Source organism: Delphinus delphis, chromosome 8 (assembly GCF_949987515.2).
Source record: "Delphinus delphis chromosome 8, mDelDel1.2, whole genome shotgun sequence".
NCBI classification, from domain to species: Eukaryota; Metazoa; Chordata; class Mammalia; order Artiodactyla; family Delphinidae; genus Delphinus; species Delphinus delphis.
Window position 1 is genome coordinate 73,570,514 of NC_082690.1, and position 26,696 is coordinate 73,597,209.

Sequence of the window (26,696 nt, forward strand, 5' to 3'; positions counted from 1 at the left end):
TAGGGATGAGTTGTCCCTGTTCCTGTCTACAGGAACCTTGAAATGCATATGCAAAGTGACAAAAATGCATGTGCAGTTGGGAAAGAGCACTTCCTGTTATACCAGGGAAGACTGACTAGAGGGATGCATTTTCAGTAGTGGTTGAAGGGTTGATATAATTTGAACAGAGTTGGTGGTTCCTGGAGACCTGGTAAGTGTACAGTCCAGACTTCAGGCTGACACATACCAGATGGCTATTGTGAGCCAAGCAAGCAGTAGAGCAAAATGTACATGCTTAGTGATGTTATCTTTAAGGTATCCTTACTGAATGTGTAGGCTGTGTTTGCTTGTTATGTTATTGGATGAAATAAAGAGAAGAATGATCTTCTAGGTTTCAGACCTACGCTCACTCCCTGAACCTGACCTTCACAATGCCCTCGCACTGAGAGCCCTCTACGGTTTTAGACAGGGGTCTCCTCGACAATCTTCCCATGAGTTCCTGTTGAGGACATATCTTCTTTAGTCACCTGTTTTAAGTGTTCATAAAGTGCTTTCCCATCCATTATGTCATTTGATCCTTACACTGTCCTTAGGAGGAAAATGTGCAGGAAGTATTCCTATTTTACACAGGAGGAAATTGAGTGTTTAACGTAAAGGTGACAAGTAGGCTTCTATTCACAATGACTTCCTGGACCACCGTATTGAGGGTTCTGAGGTAAGGTCTAGGGGTTCAGCAAAAACTAATGCTGTAATCAATTAGCAATGTCTGCCCTGGACACAGATAAGGAGGTACCCATGCTGTAAGTTAAAGAACTTAAGCTTCCTAATTCCCAGCCACGGTTTTTTCCTACCGCATGTGCCTCATAGAGGGCTTGTGGGAGGAGGTGCCGGTACATAGATACAAGTAGGAAATGGTACAGACTAAATGCTCAGTGTGGTAGGCTGAAAATGGCCCTCCAAAAGATATCCATGTCCTAATCCCTGGAATCTGTGAATATTACCTTATATAGCAAAAACAAACAAACAAACAAAAAACCATGTGTTTTGGGTGGACTTTGTGAATGTGATTTAGGATCTTGAGGTAGGGAGAGTATCCTGAATTATCCAAGTTGGCCCTCAACGCAATCATGTGGGTACTTCCCTGGTGGCACAGTGGTTAAGAATCCGACTGCTGGGCTTCCCTGGTGGCGCAGTGGTTGAGAGTCCGCCTGCCAGCGCAGGGGACACGGGTTTGTGCCCCGGTCTGGGAGGATCCCACATGCCGTGGAGCGGCTAGGCCCGTGAACCATGGCCACGGAGCCTGTGTGTCCGGAGCCTGTGCTCCGCAACGGGAGAGGCCACAACAGTGAGAGGCCCGCGTAATGCAAAAAAAAAAACAAAAATAGAATCCGACTGCCAATGCAGGGGACATGGGTTCAAGTCCTGGTCCGGGAAGATCCCACATGCTGCGGAGCCACTAAGCCCGTGTGCCACAGCTACTGAGCCTGCATTCTAGAGCCTGCGAGCCATGACTCCTGAGCCCACGTGCCACAACTACTGGAGCCCGCGAGCCTAGAGCCTGTGCTCTGCAACAACAGCAGCCACTGCAGTGAGAAGCCCATGCACCACAACAAAGAGTAGCCCCTGCTCGCTGCAACTAGAGAAAGCCCGCACGCAGCAATGAAGACCCAACGCAGCCAAAAATAATAATAATCATAAAAATAAATTTAAAATAACTTTTAAAATTAATTTAAAAAATAAATGCAATCATGTGTATATTCACAAGAGGGGGCCAGAGAGAGATTTCAGAGAGAAGAAGGTGAAGTTATGGCAAAGAGAGATTTGGAGATGTATCCACAAGCCAAGGAACGCTGACAAGGAGTTGGAAGCGACAAGGAATGGATTCTTCCCTAGGGCCTTTGAAAGTGGTGCAGCCCTGCCAACACCTTGATTTTGGCCCACTAATGCTGATTTCAGACGTCTGGCCTCCAGCACTGTGAGAGAATAGATTTCTGTTATTTTAAGCCACCAAGTTTGTGGCAAATTGTTACAGCAGCCACAGGAAGCAAATATACTCAGTAAGTTTTTTTTGTATTGAGGTATAGTTGATGTACAATATTATAGAAGTTTCAGGTGTACAAGATAGTCACAATTTTTAAAGGTTATACCCCATTTATAATTATTATAACGTATCGGCTATATTCCCGTGTTGTCCAATATATCCTTATAGCTTATTTATTTTATACATAGGAGTTTGTACCTCTTAATTCCCTACCCTTCTCCTGCCCCTCCTCCACTCCATCTCCCCACTCCCTGGTGACCACTGGTTTGCTCTCTATATCTGTAAGTCTGTTTCTTTTTTGTTATATTCACTAGTTTGTTTTAGTTTTTAGTTCTACATATAAGTGATATCATACAGTATTTGTCTTTGACTTATTTCACTAAACATAATACCCTCCAAGTCCATCCATGATGTTGCAAATGGCAAAATTTCATTCTTTTTCTTATAGCTGACTAATAGTCCATTGTGTGTGTGTGTGTGTACCCCACATTTTCTTTATCTATTCATCTGTTCATGGACACTTAGGTTGCTTCCATATCTTGGCTATTGTAAATAATGCTGCTATGAACATTGTACACTCAGTAGTATTAATTTTCCCTCTTTTTGCAATCTTTCTGAGCTCTGGAAAATAAACATGCACATGTATTATGCAACAAATAGTATGTATTTCCATATAAATTTCATTGCCAATAGGAGAGACCTCCAATATGAGTAGATACGTTTAATGCAGAATCTAATGTCTGTTAAGACCATGCTTAGATGTTTACTGTACAAGGATGTTTACTCTACATGGATACGAATTAAGAATTAATCAGTCTGCTCCATTTTCTACCAGAACAGTTATTTGTCTGACATTTTCTTCAGTCCATCTTCAGTAGCTCATGGGTGGGATAATAGCATTTTGAACAAGTGTGAGCCTTTCATTCTAAGGGAAAGGTTTGCCTCTACAGTCTGAGGGTGTTTTTTGTTGTTGTTTGTTTTGAAGGTGTTAGGGCTACAGTTTTTCCTCTTTCGGGAAGAGGCTGGTAAAGGAGCAGAAGTTCGGCCTGCCATAAAATTAGTACACAGGCAGGATGAGCCAGCAAACTGGAAAAAATAAATCATGTCATTTCAGTGCATTGCCCATGGAGCCTAAATTAGAAAATAAAATCCATTATGAGAAATGAAATTCTTAATAATGAAATCCTATTCATGAATGGTTGTGTGTGTGGGAGGTTATGAAATGTGAATTGGGAGAGGTCGAGCATGTTAATATCAGAGGATTCAAAAGATGGCTGTCATAGATAATCACAACGCAAATATTAAATTGTGAGTCACTGTGCCATTTCTGTTTTTTAATATTCCACAGATGCCACACTCAGGAGCAACATCTGCTATAAGAAGATGCAGAAGACATGGAACCATCAGAAAAATCACTGTCAAAAGAGCCTCAGTGAAGATTTTCCCCAGAGTGGACGTCCCTGATGGGTGGCTGGTAGTCCTGGGTGCTTTGCTTGGACTGAAGGTATTTAATGCAACCACCCCGCCCCCATTTCACATGATCCTGAGGCTGAGAGTTCAGTGGTCTACGGTGAGTTAATGTGCAGTAGAAACCTTACTCCTTGGCCTCAGCCCTTTCCTAGTGACCACACTGCTTCCCAGGGCACACACTGCTCACCTTATTAAAGCCGGCATGGGCCTCATCTCCAGGCTCCCCTAGGCACGTGCTAAATCAAGTTAATCTATAACAGGTATTGGGTGGGATTAGGAAACTGGCCACTTTACCCTTGGCTGAGTAAGGAAAAAGTTCCATTTAGAGTGTGTTAATCTGGTTTATTAGGCGCTACCCGAGTTACCCTAGGGAAACAAGTTTCAAGTTACCTTGGGACCAGAACAGCTGAGAATGAGCAGGATTTAGCAGCACTTCAGTTAAGCCAGATCTTCTCTGGCCTAGAATAACCTCAAATCACTGCTGTCTTTATGTACAGAAACCCTAAAGGAACCCCACATGAGCTAATGCATCACATCACACACTTTCATTACCACCCAGCACCACCGAACTCCTCCATCCTAAGCAAGTGCAATATTTTATTCAGGAAGTGGGTGGGTATCCTGGTTTTGAGACTGGGTAATTTATTTTAGTAGTTGCAAAGTCCTGAAAAAAAAAAAGATTCCTTTCTCAGTATGGCTCCGACAAGCCCTGGGGAGGTATAGCTGGTGAAATCTGTGGCAGCCAGCACAGAGGAACTGCTTGGGAAGGTTGTCACGTAGTCAGATCCGTGGTTGAAGGGTATCTCAGCACATGATCAGCATGCCGTGGTCCATTGTCCTGTCTGTGCTTTGGGCCTTGGTGGCAGCCCTGGTGATGATGGTTATTTACAGTGGACATGTACTGGGGAGTCTGCTGTGTATTTTAGAGAGGCTTGGACCCTGCAACCACATTCCCCAGACTCTCTTGCCAGCAGGCTTTCAGATAGGCTCTGTCAATTAGGCACTGGTGGGAGATTGTCAATAAGACAGAAGCAGAGAAGAGGCTCTTCTGCTTTGGACTTCCATTAGCATCCCTGCAGCAGGTGTAGAGAGCAACAGGTGCCTTTGGTATTTATAGCACTGGCAGGTGGGACATTTTCCTTAAAGCCTATATCTACAAAATGGTCCAGGTACCAGCATGCAGTGCCCCCACCATGATCTTAACACCAGTCACCTTTGGAAACCTCTATGGCTCAAAGCATCAGCCTAAGCTCTCTTTCTCTGAGGTCTGGACTCTTGGTAACACCACTTCTGTCCTGTTCTTCCAGTTTTAGGGATGGCAGCTTCTTCCAGCAGTTTCTGTGCTCTAGATTAATTGATACACCTTTTTTTTTTTTTTTTTGCTCTCAGCTATTCTAACACTGTATAGTCACTTCCCTATATTCAATTCTTTCTGTTTAAAATACCTAGAGAGGTATATGTTCTCATGATCAGACCCTTCCAACCCTGACTGATATTTAGGCCTTCAATAAATACTCGTTGAATGAATAAATTGTAATGCCATGCTAATATTCTTAGAGCTTATCATTCAAAAGAAAGAAACATGTCTTTTCCAGCATCCATAGATCAAGTTACATGGAAGGACTCTGACTGGCCTTGGTTGGGTCACATGCCATTCCCCCTTCCCCCGCCCCCAACCTACACCTTGGACCAGTCCCTCTGGACAAAGAGCTGGAGCACATTGATTGGTCAAGCATGGCTCAGGGACTCAGCCCTATGGTTCACAGGATACTGAAATTGACAGTCCCACCTGCACCACTTGGGATGAAGGAGAGGCACTTCCTCAATGGCAGGAGGAAGTTGGGCAGAAAAAAAATTCCCCACCACAATGAACTAAGAGTCTTCAGGGGGAAATAGACACGCTGACATTGTTATCATACATATGGTGAAGCACCAAGTGCTCTGGGGCACAGAGGAGCATGTATTCTACAAAGCACTTTGCATACACTATATCATTTGTTCCTCATTATCCAGCCACTAAGAAGCAGGCATTTTCATCTTCATTTCACAGAATCTTCTTTAGCCTCCTGTGACTGGTCCCTTCTCCCCTTTTTGACTCAGAGCCCCTCTCTGCCCAGTTCCCTTGGCCAGGCCACACCCACCCAAGTTTTCTCTCCACTTCCACGTATCTCAACCCCATTCCTTTTTTTTTTTTTTTTTTTTTTTTTTGCGGTACGCGGGCCTCTCACTGCTGTGGCCTCTCCCGTCGCGGAGCACAGGCTCCGCACGCGCAGGCCCAGCGGCTCGTGGGATCCTCCCGGACCGGGGCACGAACCCGCGCCCCCCCGCATCGGCAGGCGGACCCTCAACCACTGCGCCACCAGGGAAGCCCCCCATTCCTTTTTTATGTAGAATTATCCTGAAGGAGGAGTGGTTGCAAGCAACTTTTCCCTGGTCCCACGTCAATACTGGCCCGACCATCATACAAAGCACTAACCGTGAGGCAGGCGCCGCACCAGTGTCTTACACACATTCTCTCAACGAGGCTTATTTACAACCTCACAAAATAGTAGTAGAGTCCCAGAAAAATTGTGTGACTTGGCCAAGGGTACACAGCTACTTGGCAAGAGTCAGGGTATAAAGCTACCTCTGTCTGGCTCCCAAAATAGCAGCATTTCCCCCACTTCGTCTTCATGCGAATGGAGGAATGGTTGAAAGAACTGGGGAGGTTTAACCAGGAGGACAGCACACTTAGGGGTGTCATTATTCATTCAAATATCTAATGGGCTATGAGATAGAAGAGAGAATTCGTTGGAATTTTTATGGCTCCGTGAGCCAGAAACAGGGCCAACTGTAAAAGTTATAACGAGGTAGAGTTCTGCTCAATATAATTAAAATGATAGAAAAAAGTGTGGACATTTAAAAAGACAGTGCCAACAGTTTTTAAGTGAATGGGGAGAGCGAGAGAATCCTGGCTGAGGGAGCAGATCGGTGGAGGGTTTTTGCAGATTCTATGATTATGAAATTACTCCTTGCTTTCTGCCCACCCCATTTCCTGAAGTTAGAATTCTCACAAGGCTGACCCAAGATTCCAGGTCAACTCCAGATGGTAAATTGATTTTTTTTACATGTCAAAATGACACATTGGTTATATATATTAAAAAAAAAAACACCACAAAAGCATGTTTTGATAATCAGATACACCACAGGGATGTTTTGCAAACTTTTATGCATCTTTAAGCATTTAACTCTGCCTTCAACTTTTCCAGCGTTTTTAGTTTCATGTTTATCCTTTAAAAAGTACTCCATATTTATCCAATTAAGATGATTCTTGCTGGGAAATATTTTTACTGATTTTAATATTCTGCCTCAGACTCTAAGTGAATTGCCTGAGGAAAAGGACCCAGATGGGGCATGAGCTGAGGCGCTAACAATACCGCAGAGCAGGAGGCGTCTCGGAGGCACCATTTTGGCTCTTCTTTTTGTCTCCCTCTGCCTGCCTGTGGGTCCCTCACCCCAGGCTCTGAGCTAAGGTAATGATGTGGAACTGTCTCTTCTTCCTGAGGCAGGAACCCAGTTTGTCCTTCACCATGAGGAGAATCACCTGTAAGTGTTCATGTTTGGGGCTGAGACCAAACTAACTTGGCCTTGGAACTCAGGACTCCCTTCCTTCTTGTCTGTGGCATATGAGGAACTACACAGATGATATTTCCATGGCCCCGATTCCTAAGCGCTACTCAGGTGTGCTCTGGCCAAAGTTCTGTTTGCAGGTGAGGAAACTAAGACCTACAGAGCTTTGATGTCTCACGAGAAGCCATTCAGCTAGTAACTGGCTGTGTAAAGACTTGAAAACTGTCCCTTTTGACTCTTTGCCCATCTTCTTGCACTGTCCCACACGTCCCCTTCAGGCCACCCAGTGTCAACATTGACGGAGGAGGAAGCTGGGCCAAGGAGAGATGGGGCTCTTGCCTCAGGCCTTCCGTGGTGGGTCTGATCACAGCTGGAGGCCTGGTCTCTGGTGCCCTGGATTCAGGTCATAGGTCTTGATTCTCCTTTCTGATCCACCCCACCCTGGGGTTATCCGGGCCCTGTGAGCTCTTCCTGGTTGGGTTGTGTGCAGCCTCCATGGCCTGAGACAGCTGTGTCAGAACGTGTGCCCTGGGCTTCACCACTGCTGCCCTTAGCCAAGGCGACCGTGGCTTCGCTGCTCCTGAACCGGTCCTGCGGAAGGCGGGGTGCATGTGGACCATGAACATGAGTCATGTGACTAACTGAAATTAGGAACCATTAGGCCCTGGGTCAACCTCCAATTTATAGCCTTTTCTCCTCTGCTCCCCACAACCTTGTCAGCCCAGGACTTAGGTTGGGGCTCCTGACAATCTCTTTTTATTTGTTTGTTTTGTTTTTCTTAACATCTTTATTGGAGTATAATTGCTTTACAGTGGTGTGTTAGCTTCTGCTTTATAACAAAGTGAATCAGCTATACATATACATACATCCCCATATCTCCTCCCTCTTGTGTCTCCCTCCCACCCTCCCTATCCCACCCCTCTAGGTGGTCACAAAGCACCGAGCTGATCTCCCTGTGCTATGCGGCTGCTTCCCACTAGCTAGCTATTTTACATTTGGTAGTGTATATATGTCCATACCACTCTCTCACTTCGTCCTGACAATCTTTACTCCCTCACCTGTGTATAACCATCGAGCGTAATTGTGAGCCCACGCATTGTGGACTTCGGGCATGCAGTGGTGAACAGAAAGGATACAGCCCCTTGGCTCACAGAGTCACAGACGGGAGGCAGAGGTGGGCAAGTCAGCAGGCAGCTTCATACAGTAAGGGAAGCACCAAGCTGGAAAGCTGTGGCGTGTGGACAATGGCAGTCCCTCCAGCCCCGGGGGGTGGTGGGAGACTTTGCACAACACATCCAGTCTTTCTCCTCTTTCCCCTTTGCCCCCCCGAACCCAACCCACCGCCTTCTCTTTCCTCTCTTTCTTGCTCTCTCACTAAAATGCCCTGAGTGCCTATCATTTAAGAGATACTCTCCTAGGTGTTATGTGCAGTTGGCTCCAGATTTCTGTGACCATTCTTAGTGGGTCCTGGACCACATTTTAAGATAAATAAAGTCTATCTTCTCCCATTTCCTGATGCTTTTGCTTCCCAACCACCCAGGAATCCAGTTCCCTTCACTATCTCCAGGTTGTCCAAAGTCCCTCATTGTCCCACCTAACTGGCCTCTCCCTCCAGGAAGTGCGCCTGGTCTCAAAATTACCTCTAGCTCATGTCTGCTTACTCCCAAATCAAAACTGCTGTTTTCTCAGGACCTCTCAGACAGGTGCACTGAGATTAGACTAATTCTCTTTATTTTCCTTACCCTCTATTGTGGGTTGAATTGTGTCCCCCCAAAAGATATGTTGAAGTCCTAACTCCTGGCACCTGTGAGCGTGACCTTATTTGGAAATGGGGTCTTTGCAGACACAGTCAAGCTAAGATGAGCTCATACAGGATCAGGGTGGGCCCTAATCCAATGACTGTCTTTATAGGAAGAGGAACGTTTGGACACACAGAGAGACACACAGGGAGAATGCCACAAAGGAGGCAGAGACTGGAGTGATGTGCCCATAAACCAAGGAATGAGGATTGCCAGCAACCACTAGAAGCTAGGAGGACGCAAGGAAGAATCCTCTCTTAGAGCTTTCAGAGACAGCATGGCCCTGCCTACCCCTTGATTTAGGACTTCCTAAAAGTCCTAAATTAGGACCAGTCCTGATTTAGGACTAGCCTCCAGAATTAAGCCACCCACTCTGGTGTTTTGTTATGGCAGCCCTAGGAAACGAATACATCCTACTGAATGCGTTTACTTGTAAGGACAAAGGGATCTCTAATTCATGGAATTTCAGGTGGTGTATGTCCCCTTCTCTGTGAATTGTCCCCACTTGTAGTCCTTGCTAAAATCCCTTGGTGATCATGGTAAAAACAAGCTACTCCATCGCAGCTGACTGGTCAGGGTAGATAAGCGACCGAAGGCCGTCTGAGCCATTGAATAATAACAACCAAATGGATTCCCTTTTTCAAAATTCTGAACGAAGAGGCACAGAGACAGTGACAAGCAGGTAGCCGGTGCTGGACCTGTAAAATCTTGTAGAGTCAGGGCTGGAGTCAATGTCATACACAAGCAGAAGTTGTGGGGAAGCAGGAACCATGAGAAAGCAGAAGGCCCCGTTCTACAGAGAGAACAGGACAGATGTCCAGAGGCACAGAGACAAGAGAGAGAAAATAGTGACCGTGGCTACCTTGGTTCTTGAGAGTAACTCAGCGTTTAAGTCCAGTCCCACAAAAGACTTGGCAGCAGGGAATAAGGAGCCACAGAAGGTTCAAGGGAGTGGCAGGATTTCACTCTATCATTTTATTTGGCATTCTGTCCTCCTACCATCTCACCCACTACTGCCCTTGCCAACAATCCATATCTCTACTTGTCAGATTCATCAGAAACTCAGTGGCCTTGGAATGAACTCAGTGCCTTCTGCTTAGGAAATCCAGATTTTGTCTGGATTCACCAACTATCCAAAGCACAGTGTGGAATTCTTTCATTTAGAAACTGAGATGACAGCCAGTTCAGCCTCCGATGGTCCCTTCTTCTATATTCTCCAACAACTTGCACCACAGCAAGCCAGCTTGGCTGGTTACCATGGACACCACACTCTCGCTATAATCGGAGCCAACAGGCAGCAGCTAACAGCAGATTTAACCAGTGTGTTGTCTTCTAGTGAAGGCAGAGCTGAGGGAGATGTAACTTTTCTCACTCACATAAATAGTTTAGTGTGCGGGACAGGGTGGTGGAGGAAAGAGAAGTACAATTCTATCAGATGTCACAACCCAATGTCCTTGTTTAAACAAGGGGTGAATACTGGCCAGTGGAACCTTGATCATATTTTCTATAAAGTCAGGAATATTCCAGAGTTGGGTCATGATCATTGTTGGCTGAGTTTTCCCTAAGATCTCAGGTTTTCTCATTTGCCTTTGTACCTAGTAACATCCAACATGTATACAGCACTTACTGTATGCACATTACGTACATTTGTTCATTTAATCCCTACAACTACTCTACGGAGTAGGTTTTATTACTAGTCCCATTTTGCAGATGAGAGCATGGAGGCTCAAAATGGTAAGGTCTCTTCCACAGACTCTAGCCTGATGCCCGGGGGCAATTGCTAAAGCTCCCAGAGCCATAGTCTATAAAGTAGGATGTTAATCGCTGCTCTGCTTACTCCACAGGGATGTTATGAGTCTCAATCTAAAAGAAGAAAGTGTGTTTTGCAAACTGTGTAGAGCCATAGATGGGATTCTTTAACTCAAGTCAACATTTTTTGAGCACTTAGCCTGGGATGGGAAATATGCTAGGTGCCAGGGATATAAATAAAAATGAATAATATAGGGTTGTTTGTTCATTTCAACAACCGAATAGTGAGTGGCTCCCAGGGACCAGGGACTGTGCTATGCACTGGGAATGCATCTATGGCTGAGACAGGGCCAAGTTCTATACTCACAGAGCTGTTTATGGTACACAGAGAAGATAGACGTTCACAGTGTGAATTCAATAATGTTCCATGAATGCCGTTAGAAGAATTACAGGTGATATGGGGGCACCTACCAGGGATCCTAACCTGGTCTAGGAGTCCAGGAAGGTCTTCCCCAGGAAGTGATATTTAAATGTCTTCTAGGAGCAGAGACTAGGGGAGATGGGTATGTAAACCAATAGAGCTATGATAGATGGATATAGAAGGTAGAGAGGGGGGTTCTTGCCACAAGAGAGTCAAGGTAGATGTATTCCCCAGTTCTGAGTGTTGCTGTCACAATTTGGACACAACCAGAAAATTTTCCATAGGAGTAGCTATTTAAATATGTGACTGCCATCAGGTGACTAAGACTCAAAATAGCAAACAGCAAAAAATACTTCCTGCTTCACCTTCTTTCTCTTCCTCTCTCTCTCTCACACACACAGACATACACACACCCCCATATGAATCCAGTTAATCTGGCAAGTAAAATATAAGATGTCCACCATATCCTCCTAACCCAGACCGTATTAACTGAGGTTCTCAGAGTATCTCATCACCAGATCTTGATGACGGGTATATAAAATGAAGCGAGAGTCACTTTCACTTTTTAACTGTGAAGCATTTTCATAGATAGAAGACAAGAGACTGAGCAAGACTTCTAAGCAATCCCTGCCCTGTCCCTCAACCCACAGCCCTGAAAATCTGTGAGATTGGTTGTATTTAGAAAGCTGAGGCTGCTTGAGGGCTGGTGAGATAGCCATGAGCGGGTCAGGAGAGTTGCCCTAATCCTACTTTCATCACTAACTTGCAGAGTGATCTTGGACAAGTCACTTCCCTCCCTGAGCCCCATGTTCCCCATTTATAAATAGAGGAAGTTGGAAAAGTCCTTTTGAGCTAGTTTTATGAATTATGAAAAGGAACCTCTACCCTACCCTATCCTCCCAGGCTAAAGCGGGTCCCTGGGTTATATCCTTGGCAGTTTTCCTTGTTAGAACTTATCATTGTTACTTCTTCTTTTCAAAAAAATCTATTTATTGGGGCTTCCCTGGTGGTGCAGTGGTTGAGAGTCTGCCTGCCGATGCAGGGAACACGGGTTCGTGCCCCGGTCCGGGAAGATCCCACATGCCACGGAGTGGCTAGGCCCGTGAGCCATGGCCACTGAGCCTGCGCCTCCGGAGATGGTGCTCTGCAACGGGAGAGGCCACAACAGTGAGAGGCCCGCGTACCGCAAAAAAAAAAAAAAAAAAATTTATTTCTTTATCTCTATCAGTATTTGCCCTCTCCAAAAAACTTGAACTCCAGAAGAGCCGAGACTGTACTGTTCACCACTGTACTCGTATGTTTTAGCCTGTGTCTGGCACACATTAGGAGCTCAATAAACATTTGTTGCCTGAAATGTTCCTAGCAAGCACTCATCCCCACCCCAGCCCTGCTGGTTTGGTACCAGAGAGCATTGGGGTTTCCTAACTGGTATCTGTGGGAATCTCTATGCTAACAAATGTATGGGCTTTTCTGGTTGTTTTGTTGTTGTTGTTGTCGACATTCCAAAGGGTCACTTTAGCGCCAACATTGAAGTGATTACAATGAGCCCCCGTTTCAAAAAAATTGCCCCTGTCCTTTCCAGGGCCATGGAAGAAATGAGGCCAGAATCAAAAGTTGAGTCAGATTGAAGTCAGTTGCTGCCCATAGTGTGACAGTGAGGATTAGCAAACCTTAATGTAGAAATTGTTTTCAAAGCTAAGAATCGTTAAGCATTGTGCAGTCAGCACTTCTTAGAGTGATTTATGGAGTCGAACCGCCTTTGATTTCCTTTTGTAAACCATCACTTGAGCTGTATTCATTCACTGGTTTGTTTGTTTGGACAGCATTTCTTTTTTTAGGCTTTACCACGTGCCAGACCTTGTGCAAAGCAGGGTGAGGGACGTAAAGATGGATGCGCACCAGAAGCCCATGGCCAAGTAGAGGAAAGAGGATCTACCAAGAACTGCAAGGCTGACTCTAAGAGGTCAGTGTTTGTGAGCCTGTTTTGTTTTTTTGCGGTATGCGGGCCTCTCACTGTTGTGGCCTCTCCCATTGCGGAGCACAGGCTCCGGACGCGCAGGCTCAGTGGCCATGGCTCACGGGCCCAGCCGCTCCGTGGCATGTGGGATCTTCCCGGACCAGAGCACGAACCCATGTGCCCTGCATCAGCAGGCGGACTCTCAACCACTGCGCCACCAGGGAAGCCCTGGTGAGCCTGTTTGATTAAAGTCTGTCTCTTGCTGCTAGACAGGAAGCCGCAGGAAGCCAGGGGATAGGGTTTTTGTCTTGTTCCATATTGAATCCCCAGTGCTGAATGGTGCTTGGTCTGTGGTAGGAACTCAATATATACTTGCAGAATGAGGGAAATAGTGCCATCTAAAAGAGATTAAGAAAATGTGCTGTGGGGATTGGAGAGGTAGAGATTAGTCTCAGCTGGGGACATCACATGATCAAAACTGAGAGGGACCATCAAGGTTAGGGTTAGTGTTCCCACTGCTGCTCTCAGGCCCATTTTACAAATGAGGAAACTGTCACAGAGGGGGAAAGGGATTTGCCCAGGGTCACACAGTGTTAAGGGCCGAATTTTGCCCCTTCACCCCCAATTCATATATTGAAATCTTAACACCTAATACCTCAGAACGTGACTGAATTTGGAAGTAGGGTCTTTAAAGAAGAAAGTTAAAATGAGGTGATTTTGGGGCCCTAATCCACATGACTAGTGTCGTTATAAGAAGAGGAGATTAGGTCACAGATAACATGCACAGAGGGAAGATGATGTGAAGACACAGGGAGAAGACGGCCGTCTGCAAGCCAAGGAGAGAGGCATTAGAAGAAACAACCCTGCTGACACCTTGATCTTGGACGCTGGCCTTTAGAATTGTGAGAAAATAAATTTCTGTTGTTTAAGCTAGCCAGCCTGTGGTATTTTGTTATGGCAACCCTAAGCCAACTAATACACACAGTAAAGTTTGGACTAGAAGCCAGGTCTGCTGAATCTCTCTCCTAAGCCCTTTACATGACACCATCCAGATGGTCCATTTGGTACTCTCTCCAACACCCACTGCTGATGAGGAGGATGACGATGATGATAACAGCTAACGCACGTATACTGCCTATCATGTATCACACACGCTTCTCAGTACTTTACACACAATAGCTCATTTAGTTCTCCCAACAGCCCTGTTAAGTAAGCATTATTTATTGTCCCATTTAAAAAAAATTATTTATTTTTGGCTGCGTTGGGTCTTCGTTGCTGCGTGCAGGCTTTCTCTAGTTGCGGCGAGCAGGGGCTACTCTTCGTTTCGGTGCATGGGCTTCTCACTGTGGTGGTTTCTCTTGCTGTGGAGCACAGGCTCTAGGAGCACGGGCTTCAGTAGTTGTGGCACGTGAGCTCAGTAGTGGTGGCTCGCGGACCCTAGAGCGCAGGCTCAGTAGTTGTGGCGCACGGCCTTAGTTGCTCCACGGCATGTGGGATCTGCCCAGAGCAGGGATCGAACCCCTGTCCCCTGCATTGGCAGGAGGGTTCTTTAACCACTGTGCTACCACGGAGGTCCCTATTTTCCCATTTTTACAGATGAGGAAACTGAAACACAAAGAGGTTGAGCAACTTGCCCAAGAGCATATGACAACTCAGTGCTTGTACTGGGATTCAGGCCCAGGCAGTCTGCTCCAGGAACGTGCCCTCACCCATCTGGCTGTTCTCCAGTGTTATGTCTACATGCCAAGCCAGAGGCATTTTCAAAGATGAGAGGTAATGATGGCACTTTGAGGCCTCACTGGGTTTGCTTTCCTATAGCCATAAATTATGGACATACTCATCCCAATCTGAAGTGGCTCACTGGAAGCATAAAACAAACAAGCAGAGGGAAGCAGGAGCCTTGCTAAAGAGGAGAGCATTAGGATTTATTTGTTCCAGAATCTTCTTATATGTTAGGACATCAGTGAGGAAACATTGAAATAGCAGATTTCAAGCCTCCCTCCAGCAAAAACATCTTCTTTTTTTTTTTTTTTTGCAGTACGCGGGCCTCTCACTGTTGTGGCCTCTCCCGTTGGGGAGCACAGGCTCCGGATGTGCAGGCTCGGTGGCCATGGCTCACGGGCCCAGCCGCTCTGTGGCATGTGGGATCCTCCCAGACCGGGGCATGAACCCACGTCCCCTACATCGGCAGGCGGACTCTCAACCACTGCACCACCAGGGAAGCCCCAGCAAAAACGTCTTCTAATTCAGTCCTTAAAAGTGAAACAACCAAACCACTTCAGCCAAAGCACTTTGCAGTAAGAGGCCTGGGTTTGAATCCTTTCTCAACCACTTACCAGCTGAGTGACTTGGGGTTTATGAAATCCATCTGAACCACAGTTTTTCCTTCTGGGAGATGGGGAAAATGACACCCATCTCACGGATTAGACATAATATATTCAAAAACATTGTCACAGGTGCCTATACGTAGTAAGTGATCAATAAACAGAGCTCTTGTTAGCTAAGCAAAATGACCATACCTAAAGGTTCTCCTCTGTGAAGCCTTGCCCAATGTCTCATCCTGTCTGTCCAAATTCATTGCTTGCTCTACTGGCTCTTGAGGGAAGTTGCTTGCACTTCTATTTGTCACTCAGTTTGTCCTTCCTTCCATCATAGAAGTTGATGACACACCTATCCATCTGTGCATCCACTCAGTAAAATTGTAGCATTTTTTTTATGTCCCAGTGCTGTGCCAGGCACTGGAAGTTCACAGGTGGATACAATAAGGTCCCACCCTTGAAGGTGTAGGGCTTTTGGGGCAACTCAGGGCTGGGTGTGCCCAATAGGCAGGGGTACTATAACAATAACAATACAAATTTACAATTATATTGTACTGAAGTATTTATCATAGGAAAAACAAGCACTTTGTTCAATTTCTAGACATTTATTTTATGATTTAGAACTATTTTAATAGAATAAGGGAGTCATAATGTTTTCAATTCTTTTCCAATTTAACTTCCAAAGGTTTGCTTTGGCAACAGATACATTAAGGAATAATTGCAAAGACTGTATTAAATGGTGGGCTAGAAAAAGCTCCAGTATTTTCTGGGGGCTGAGGTAGGAGAGCCCCATTGGCCCACTGGACTCCCCAAGGGCAGGAACCAAGCTTTCTCCTAGCTTCATAGCTGTCCTTCAAGCTGAACAGAGCTTAGATGCCACCTTTTTCAGGGCAGCCCAAAAAACGGCGTGGAGAGTGTAGATGGGGGGCTCTTGCCCAATACTCCTCTAGTCTGAGCGGTGGAACTCATATATTTTCTGTTTTGTGTGAGGAAACAGAACCCCAGATGGTGAAAGGGACTTGCCCAAGATCACAGGAACAGACAGTGGCAAATGTTTTAATAGTTAACATTTATTGATTCCTTCTTACGTCAAACATTGGCTAAGGGGCTTTACATGCTTTTTCTCATTTAATCCTTCTGACAATTCTGTGAAGTAGGTACCCTTATTTTCTCCATTTCACAGATGAGGAAAATGGAGGTAAAGTAAGAGACTTTCACAAGGTCATCTAGCTATTACGCAGCCAAGTCCGGATGTGCACTCGGTAGATGGTGGTTGATGTTGGAATAACAGCCCGATCCTGGACCTGTACGAGGGGCAGGATGAAGCATGCGGACCGGTGGACACCTACCTGGGCGAGCAGTGCACAGTCTCGGCCAGCGACTGTTACCGCCCGGCGCGGGTGGCTCGGGGACTGAGCCTCCGACTGGCTACTCCCAGCTAGCTTCTCTGGGGGCGCGAAAGTCCCGCCCCCAGCCGAGGAGAAGGCAGGGATTGGCTCTCTCGATGCCGATTGACGGCTCAGGGCTCGAGCGGCAGCCGCGGTGGAGGCGGGGCCACGAGCAGGAAGTGAGAGTGGAGGCGGCTCCAGACAGGCTGGCCAGCGGGCAGCTGCCGCCGCTTTGCCGAGTCGCCGCCGCCACTGCGGAGATGGAGGGGCCGGGACTGGGCTCGCAGGTGAGTGCGGTTGGGCGCAGGCTGTCCCGGGGGCTCGGAGGGCGGCCGCGGCTGTGGAGAGAGGGAGGGCATGGGTGTTAGGTAGCTCCCAGAGGGGCTTCCGGGGGCAGAGGGGCCGGGTCCAGGGAGGAGGAAGCCTGGAAACACCGAGAATGATGCAGGGAATTCTCTCCGAGGCGAACGGGAAGAAAAGGCAAGGACAGGGATGAGTGCCATACCGGCCCTCCATCCACCTGCGGTCCGGGGCGCCCCGTGCCCGGCAGGGACCCATGCGGGCCCTGGGAGGGGAGGGTGGCGTTCCTGGGAGGTGTCAGGTGACACACCTGAGTTGGACCAGCCCGTTTTGACATTGGCCTGGAGTCTATGAGGTTCTAATCATTTCTTTTTCGGCCGGGGCGTCTGGGAACCCGCCTTCGCTCCTCCCAGCCCTGTTTTAGCTCTCGTTTCCACATCCTTGCTTACTCTTTGAAAGATTTGAGGCTGTTTGTTTAGGCTGGAGAAAGGCGGGGGGGTGGGGGGCGGTGGCAGGAAAGGGAGGTACGTGATAGCTATCTGCAAAATCCCAAAGGACTCTGTTCTGTGGAGGAGGTCGTACTAGAAGCCAGATGTAGTTTCAGAAAACAGAAGGGGCCAGTGGGGAAAGTTACAGGAGATATATGTTAGCTCCAAGAAAACTAGATTTTTGTCCTTTTTGCTTATGGTCCCGACTGGCATATTATAGCTGTTTACTTAATTTTTGTTGAATACATGAAAAATATTCAGATTCAGCCAATGTTTAGTGAGTTCTTAGCATATGCCAAGTGCTTTTATATGCATTATTTAATTCCAGAATTGAAGCATCCTTAAGAAGGAGATATCATCCCCATTTACAGATGAGAAAACCAAAGCTCTCTCCAGCAGCTGGAGTGAATTAGGTAGTAGATTTTCTGTCCCTAGTGGGATTCAAGCAGTTTGAGATGATTGGGTTAGTTGGCCTCTAAAAAAAAGTCTTTCGCATATTGAGTGTTCCCTCACACTCCCCCTTTCCCTTCCTGCTTTCAGCAATCTGATGTAGGTTTAAGTGAGGAACAAGACAGGTGGGGAAGCTGTCGGGTGTTCTTGCATTTTGATAGAATAAAAAAGGTTTGCAAGCAGACCATATATTACAAAAGGGTGTAGAATCTTCACATGGAAACTATGTCTCATTTGTTGTTTGTTTTTTTCCCCTCAGAGTTTCAGGGAAACGTTGGTAGCAGTAATGATCATACCTTAATTACTGCCACTCATTTACAAAAGCCTTCAAGTGCTTAAAGTTCATTACCTTGTTCTGCAGGGAAGATTGCCCTGCCCGAATTCCCTGCCAGATGGAGGGAGAGAATGATTCAGGGGTTGAAATTAAATGGGCCAAGGTAGAGAGATCATTGTTGTTGTTAATAATTATTGGTATTAACTTTTTCAATAATAGCAATAGATTTTACCTATATAAGATGCTCTACAGTTTGCAAAATACTTCCTTATTGTTATTCCTCACTGTGACCCTGTGAGGTGGGGAGGGATTATTATTCCAGTTTTAGAGATAAGAATTGAGGTTCAAAAAACTGGAGTCATGGAGATCCCTGGTGGTCCAGTGGTTAGGACTCAGTGCTTTCACTGCTGTGGCCCGGGTTCAATCCCTGGTCGGGGAACTAAGATCCTGCAAGCCGTGTAATGTGGCCATAAAAAAAAAAAAAAAATTGGAGTCAGTTGTTAAAAGTCAAATAGCTGCTGAGAGAGCCAAGACTTCATTCATTCTACCAGGTGTTAAGCACTGTTACAGGTGCTGGAGATAAATCAGTGAACAAAACAGATAAAAACATTCCTGCTCTGGTTGAATTTGGTTCCCCTGATTCCAGCTGATAGGTTTTTGCCAGAACTGTCTGGCCCCCAGTTTTCCTCTCTGACCTCATTTTTTACTACTTTCTTGCTTGCTCAATCAACCACAGCTATGCTGGCCCCAAGGCCTTTGCACTTAGTATTCGCTCTATCTGGAGAACTCTTTCTTCATATAACCACATGGCTTACCCCCCCCACCTTTGTAAGGTCTTGACACAATCGTCACCTCAATGTGGTAGGCCTTCCCCATCACCACCACTACCAGCAACATTCCTTAACCTCCTTCCTTCCTTTATATTTCTTCTCGGCTTTCAATACCATTAACATACTCTGTAAATAATTGTCCAGTGAATGAGCTTGGATACTTAGCTCTGTTAATACAGAATGCTTCTGTTAATGCCATGAGAAATTTTAATGGCTGTCAGATCTCTGTTTCTCTCTTTGTTTTATTTGATAATCTGTCAGGATTTTGACCCTCATCAGAGTTTAAATATGGTTTTCTAGATCTTGGTTTTCTCTTAAATTAATTAACAGTACTTATTTACTATTTAGAAAATATAATTGGATTTAAGATATCTCCATGTGAGAAATATCTCTTATATCTTAAGTATGTTCCAGTCATCTATTGCTGTGTAACCATCCCAAATCATAGTGGTGTAAACCAGCCATTGTCATGCTCATGGACTGTGCGTCAGGACTTTGGCCAGGGCAAAGCAGGGATGGTTTGTTTCTGCTCCACCATGTCCGGAGCCTCTGCTGGAAAGACTTGTCACCTGGGATGACTTGCTAGCTGGGGCTGGTAACATCTGATGGTTCCCTCACTCACATGTCTGGTGGTTGATGCTGACTTTGAGCAGGGACACCTACATGTGGCCTGGGCCTCTGGACAGCATGGTAGCTGGGTTCCAAGAGTGAGCATTTCAAGAGACAGAAAGAGGAAGCTGCCAGTTTCTGAGGCCTGAACCTGCAAGCTGGCAGAGCATCACTTCTGTGGTATTTTATTAGTGAAGCAGTCACTAATAAAACTCTTATGAGTTTGCTGGTGTCTTAAGAATTTGCTTGGTCTATTCTGTTACCTTAACATTGTAGGCAGCCATACATCAGTTACGCTTCCACTGCCACAAAGGGTGTTTGTTTATGCGGTGATGCCTTTACCAGTACACATGTCAATAATGACTACTGTAACAGCTCCTCTTAGAACCATACAACATGGATTTGGAAAGAACTGTATAGCTATATTGACCTGCTCCTTTCATTTTACAAATGTAGAAACTGAAGCCAAAAATCGGGTAGATGATTAGCCACCATCATACAGCCGCCTGAAATCTGAGACTTGGGCCTTGTTCTCAAGGAGTTTACCTTTCACCATGGTAAAATGAAACAACTAGAGAGTACTTAGAAAAACATTTTCTTGATAACCAGAGAGTAATTTCTAAGAAGGATATAGTATCATGACAAACTTTGCTTTAATCTTTGTGATGGGAATGTATGGTTGTTTTCCTTAAACATTTTTATGCGACTGTCTCTGAAGGTAACCTCTCCCAAAGCAGGTCATCTCCTTTCTCACCTGTAGCTCTTATGGCAGAATCCTGGGAGGGAGTGATACCTAGAGCACAGGACATAGCTTAGAGCTGTGGCCGCTAAGCTTTTTTGGTCATGCACTCCTATCAGTAAAGCAGTGTTGAGCTTGCACCCCTAGAGTAAAACCGCAGTGTGACAAGTAGGATTTGAAATGTTCATTTTTGTAAAATGTCATGTGTTGTGAGATTAAGGGAATGATGAGTGGCACGTGCACTGCAAGCTGGCTGGGAGCTCAGGCCGCCAGCTGTGCAGTCCAAATCATCCAGGTACCACTGACTGCAGTTTGTTGTCCATGGTTGGCCATTGATCACTCTAACTTATGTGTTAATGGGGATGATTCCGTGTCATGTGGTTGGCTGGGACTTAAAAAGTTCAGCTCCCCTCTGTTTGATGTACCTGGGGGCTGGGGAAAGGAGCCAGTCTCTAAATTCATATTGTCATGGGGCATGTTATTGTAGGATTTGACAATGTGTTTCTAAATTGTATTCATGAGTGAATAGCTTAGTATATACTCATGGTAAGGTTTTGAATTAAAGATAGTAAATGTAAGTCTGCTTCAAATCAGCCTTCTTGATAATTTGTAATTTTTTTTGGAGGGAGGCTGGCTTTTTGTTACATCAGCTTAGATTGTCTTTGTTTCTACTTTATGTGGCCAGTAAAGAGCACCTGCTATGAGAAGTGTCAGCTCTGCCATTTTCTTGTTTGCTTGTACTTTTACTATCGTTATTATTTCAGTTCGTGGCTTCTTGGTGGTAGTAATCAGTTTAAGCCACTTGCTCATTTTGGGAGGGGTAACTTTAAAATTAGTAAGTAGTTAAAATGAGATACTATACCTTGAAAATTACTTAGCCTGATGTATACTGCAGAATGTTGAAGGTCCCACTGTAACCCCTCTGGGTGTGGACTTTTACTCTGTCCCCAAGTTACCTTGTAAACAGACCATGAGGAGTGACCTACTTGATATACAGATTAAGTGAGACTGCGAGGGCTAAGAATTCATAAATCTTTTTTTTTTACATAAATTCATTTATTTAATTTATTTATTTTTGGCTGTGTTGGGTCTTTGTTGCTGCGTGGTCTTTTCTCTAGTTGTGGCGAGCAGGGGGTACTCTTTGTTGCGGTGCGTGGGTTTCTCATTGCGGTGGCTTCTGTTGTTGTGGAGCTCGGGCTCTAGGCGCGTGGGCTTCAGTAGTTGTGGCACGTGGGCTCGGTAGTTGTGGCTCGTGGGCTCTAGAGTGCAGGCCCAGTAGTTGTGGCACAGGGGCTTAGTTGCTCCACGGCATGTGGGATCTTCCTGGAGCAGGACTCTAACCGGTATCCCCTGCGTTGGCAGGCGGATTCTTAACCACTGCGCCACCAGGGAAGCCCCCAGAATTCATAAATCTTAAAGAAGCCAAATGTATAAATTTTTGTGGGTTCCCCTCTTTTTTTTTTTTTAAAAAGGAAAAGTCATTATAACAGCTTTAACATTTTCTTCCGTTACCTAATGGGTCACTGAGTGGTTGGCCTTGAGTGCACTTGCCTCACTTTGGAGACCATTGACTTTGAAAACAGGCTTTGAGTTTATATAATCATTTTTAGGTTTTACTCTGATCTGGATTTGGACAAAAAATGATGACGTGAACAGAAAGTACCTCTTGTTCTCTCGTCTTTGTCACCCATTTTTGCCATTTAATCACATATTGCTTCCATTATCACTTTACGCTCTTTGTCTCTGACTTAGCTGCCCAATTAGACTTAAACTCCTGGAGGATACGTACCCACATCTTCTGTTTTCCTAGCATAATGCTTTGCACATCATAAATACACAGTAATTAATTGCTGAATAAATACATGCTCTTTACATTGAAATGTGTAATCCACCTCAACTTTCTGCATGAAAAGTGAAGCTGATGTCCTTAATGCCTTAAGGCATAATGAGAAGCAATAAATTTGTATCTGTATAATATGTGACATTTATTTGTGATGAAAAGTCTGTATATAAACAAAGTCTTGATCTTCCTAATATATAAATGGAAACTGATATACAATCCACTAGAAAAACAGTAGACTATGAAAAGGCAACCCACAAAAGAGAAAGTATGAGAGCCAATAAAGAACAAACAATCGAACTCAGATTCATTAGCAACTAGGGGCATGCAAATGCAAAACAAGATGCCGTTTTTTTAGCCATCAGATTGGCAAGATTGTAAAAAGATTGATAATATTCAGTTAGGAGGTTTGTAGGGAAAAAGAACACTTACATACTTGCCTGTTGGGAGTGTGAATTAGGGAAGGTCAGTATCTGTTTATGTTTAAAATACACATATTTTTTGACCCAGCAGTCCTGTGTTGGGGAATCAGTGTTATAGAATGTACAGGATGTTAATTATAGGGTTGTTTAGAGAGTGAATGCTGAAATCAACCTGCATATCTAACAATAGGGAAATGGTTGAATAAATTATGCTAGGTCTATACAGTGGAATAGTATTCAACTATTACTTGTTACTGACCTGCAGCGCTGTACATGATATATTGTTAGGTGAGACAGGCAAGTTGATGAATAATTATATAACTGGATCCCATGTTTGGGGATAAATTTTGTTAAATATAAGAAGAAAATGATAAAAACCTATGTATCCTGTGTAATGTTATATATGTTAAAGTATATACACATAGTGAGGAAGGATACACCAAACTGTTAATAATAGTATCTCTGTTGGTACAAGATTGGAAGGGAAAGAGTCCAGATTATCAACTCTTTATTCACTTTGGTATTGCTGGTGTTTTAAACTGAAAGTTTTAAAATTTTATAATTTAAAAAGTCTAAGTTTTATGTGAAAAGCAGACTGATTTCTCTGTCAATTTTAGCTACATCTGCTGTTTATTGACGCTGGAGAAATTCTGAGTATAGTATATTCAGCTCTTTCCTTGACCCCTTGTCTTCTTCCAGTTAGATGTAATTATAGTTACTGTGATATGGTGAAAAGTAACGTTCTTATTTATGTTTTAATCTAACTACCTATATGTTTATTATTTAGCTGTGTGAGTGTGTGTGTGTGTTTGTGTGTGTAAAATAAGAGTGTCATGCAGTGAGGTTGAATTTACCAGATAAATCGGAACTTATGTATTCAAATAAGCATTTGTGGTTCTAGCTCTGGGTAAGATGGAGTAAAGCACACTCCACCCTGTCTGTCCCACTGAATGCACTAGATAGAAAGCTATTTAAGGATTCCCAAAAGAAAATTTTAGCAGGTAGGGTGGGGGAAAAAAACAGAATTCAGAAAACCACTGAACCAGGAACTAATTTACCTTTTTCCCATCTGGGTCCCCTCCTCTCTTCCACCGCCCTCTCCCTGGACTTGAACCCTGGAAGTGAGCATCCCTGCAGAGAGAGAGCACTTCTGGAGAAGCCCTCTAGTTCAGGTTCAAGGAGCAGGAAAGTGGACTCCTGGCAGCACAGGCACTGAAACTCTGAGGCAGGAGGACTTCCTCTCTGAACAGAGGAGTTGTAGTCCCAAGACAGTTCTTAGAGGTGACACCTGAAGCATGATCCATAAAAGAAAAAAACTGATACATTATACTTCATCAAAATTAAAAATTTTTGTTCTATGAAAGAGATGTAAGAAATGGGAAGGTAAGCTACAGACTGGGAGAACAAGTTTACAAATCACATATCTGACAAAGGACTTTTGTCTAGCATGTGTAATATAAGGAACTCTCAAAACTTAGCAATGAGAAAATAAATAGCCTAATTAAAAATGGGTAAAAAGACTTAGACAATTCACCAAAGAAGATAAACAGATAGCAAATAGCACATGAAATGACACTCAGCCCCATTAGCCATTAGGGATATGCAAATTGAGACCATGATGAGACACTACTACACATCTATTACACTGACAGTATCAAGCGCCAGAGAGGATGCAGAGCAATTGGAGCTCTCATACGTTGCTAATGGCAATGCAGAGTGGTACAGCTACTCTGGAAAACAGTTCAGCCATTTCTTATAAACTTAACATCAACTTACCAGAGGGCCAAGCAGTCTCACTCTTAGAGAAGCAAGAACATATGTTCACACAAAATGAATGTTTATACAGCTCCATTTATAATTGCCAAAAGCTGGAAACAACCCACGTGAGTTTGAATGGATAAACGGTGATACATACATATAATGGAATACTTTATAGCAAGGAAGGAACTATTAATAACATACAGCATTATGCTGAGTGAAAGAAGCCAGTCTTAGAAGATTATATTCTGTCTAATTCCATTGTATGACATTCTGGGAAAGGTAAAACTAGTGATGAAGGACATGTCTGTGGTTGCCAGGAGTTGAGGTAGGGAGAGGGTGTGGCTAAAAAGGAATATCCTGAGGGAGGTTTTTGAGGTGTTGGAACCGTTCTGGATCTTGATGGTGGTAGTGGTTACAATTTACAGAACTATATACCAAAAAGTCAATTTAACTGTAAGGTAACTTAGAACAAAAGGATTTGCTCCTTCAGAGTAACCTGTTGAGGGGTTATGGACTTACTGCAATAAAACTACTATTTGTTAAATCTTTTTTGGAATTCCTGGAGAATTGATGTAGTCACATCATTTCAAGTATCTTCAATTTTCTGTTCTTAATGTGTATTCATCCTTTGAGAATTTTCTTAAAACAATGAAAAGTTGGTCAGAGAGACAGTTGTGGTGAATAAGGTGGATAAAAGCCAGGTAACAACTTTATGGTAAAGAACAAGATGGGATTATAAAATAGCCAGTTTTGATCTCTAGGAATGATTTGCTAGGTATTTGATGTGAACCTCCACCTTAAATGCAACTAAAAATGCTGGATACAGTATAAAATCTTAAGTGTTTTATATTTTTGATGCTATTATAAATTTTAAAAAAGATTCCTGAGGATTCTCTGTGTACAGGATCATGCTGTCTGCAAATAAAGGTAGATTTGCTTCTTTTCTAATCTGTATGCATTTTTCTTTCCCTTACTCTGTTATTGTGTCTAGGACTTCAGTACATTGTTGATTAGAAGTGGTGATAGTGGGCATCCTTGCTTTGTTTCAGTCTTTAGAGTTCAAGCATTCAGTCTTTTACCGTTGACTGTATGGTAGCTGTAGATTTTTAAAAAATGCTCCTGATTAGGTTGAGGAAGTTCCCTTCTTTCCCTGGTGTGCTAAGAGTTTTTATCATACATGGGTGTTGAATTCTGTCAAATGCTTATTCTACTGAAGTGAGTATATTTATTTTGTTAATATGGTGAATTGCACTGATTTCTTTTGAAATGTTTAAGCTTGGTTGTAATGTATATTATCCTTTTTATATATTACTGAATACAGTTCTGCTAATATTTCATTTAGGATCTTTTCATCTGTGTTCATGAAGGATATTGAGTCTATAGTTTTCTTTACTGCTTATGTCTGTTGCTTTTAGTATCAGGATAATGCTGCCTTCTAAAATGAGCTGGGAAGCAGTCCCTCTGTATTCTGAAGGAGTTGGTATCATTTCTTCCTTGAGTGTTTTCATAGACTTTGCCAGTTAAAAGTCATGTGGGCCTGGAGTTGTTTTGTTTTGTTTAATGGGATGTTTTAAAATTATGAACTCAATTTCTTTAATAGATAGAGTGCTACTCATTTCTTTTTAAGTCCATTTTGATAACTTGTGTCTTTCGAGATATTTTATGCATTTCACCTAGGTTGTTGAATTTAGTGGCATAAAGATGTTCACAGAAGCCCCTTATTACCCTTTTAATATTTGCAGAATCTTATAATGATGTCCCCTTTTTTAAACTTGCTATTTGTCATTGACATCTTTTTTCTTGATCAGTCTGACTAGAGCTTTATCAATTTTATTGATTTATTCTTTCCAAAGAACCAGCTTTTGGTTTCAGTGATTTTATGCATTTTTTTCTTTTTTATATTTCATGGATTTCCCTATCTTTATTGTTTCCTTCATTCTGTCTACTTGGGATTTAATTTTTTTTTTCTCTAGATCCTTAAGATGAAAGCTTAGATCATTTATTTTAGTTTCTTCTTTTTTCCTATTATAAGCATTTAAAGCTAAAAATTCACTCTATTTAGAAAAGTGTTGTTTTGTTTCCAAATATTTGAGAATATTCCACGTATCGTTTGGTTATTGATTTTTTAAAACATCTTTATTGGAGTATAATTGCTTTACAATGTTGTGTTAGTTTCTGCTGTATAACAAAGTGAATCAGCTATATTTATACATTTATCCCCATATCCCTTTGCTCTTGCACCTCCCTCCCAC

At 43.8% G+C, this 26,696-nt stretch overlaps 1 protein-coding gene across 2 annotated transcripts in view; it reads left to right on the forward strand.

Annotated features, from left to right (window-relative positions):
* The first annotated feature begins 16,670 nt into the window (after nucleotides 1-16,670).
* The window catches only part of ZDHHC13 (zinc finger DHHC-type palmitoyltransferase 13), a 48,402-nt gene continuing 38,376 nt past the window's right edge, over nucleotides 16,671-26,696 (forward strand). Inside the window, exon 1 of one of the 2 annotated variants that reach the window (XM_060018604.1) lies at nucleotides 16,671-17,018. In XM_060018604.1, the coding sequence (XP_059874587.1) occupies nucleotides 16,671-17,018 (348 nt within the window). The remainder of the gene's footprint in view (nucleotides 17,019-26,696) is intronic. The other variant, XM_060018605.1, reaches the window with a different exon arrangement.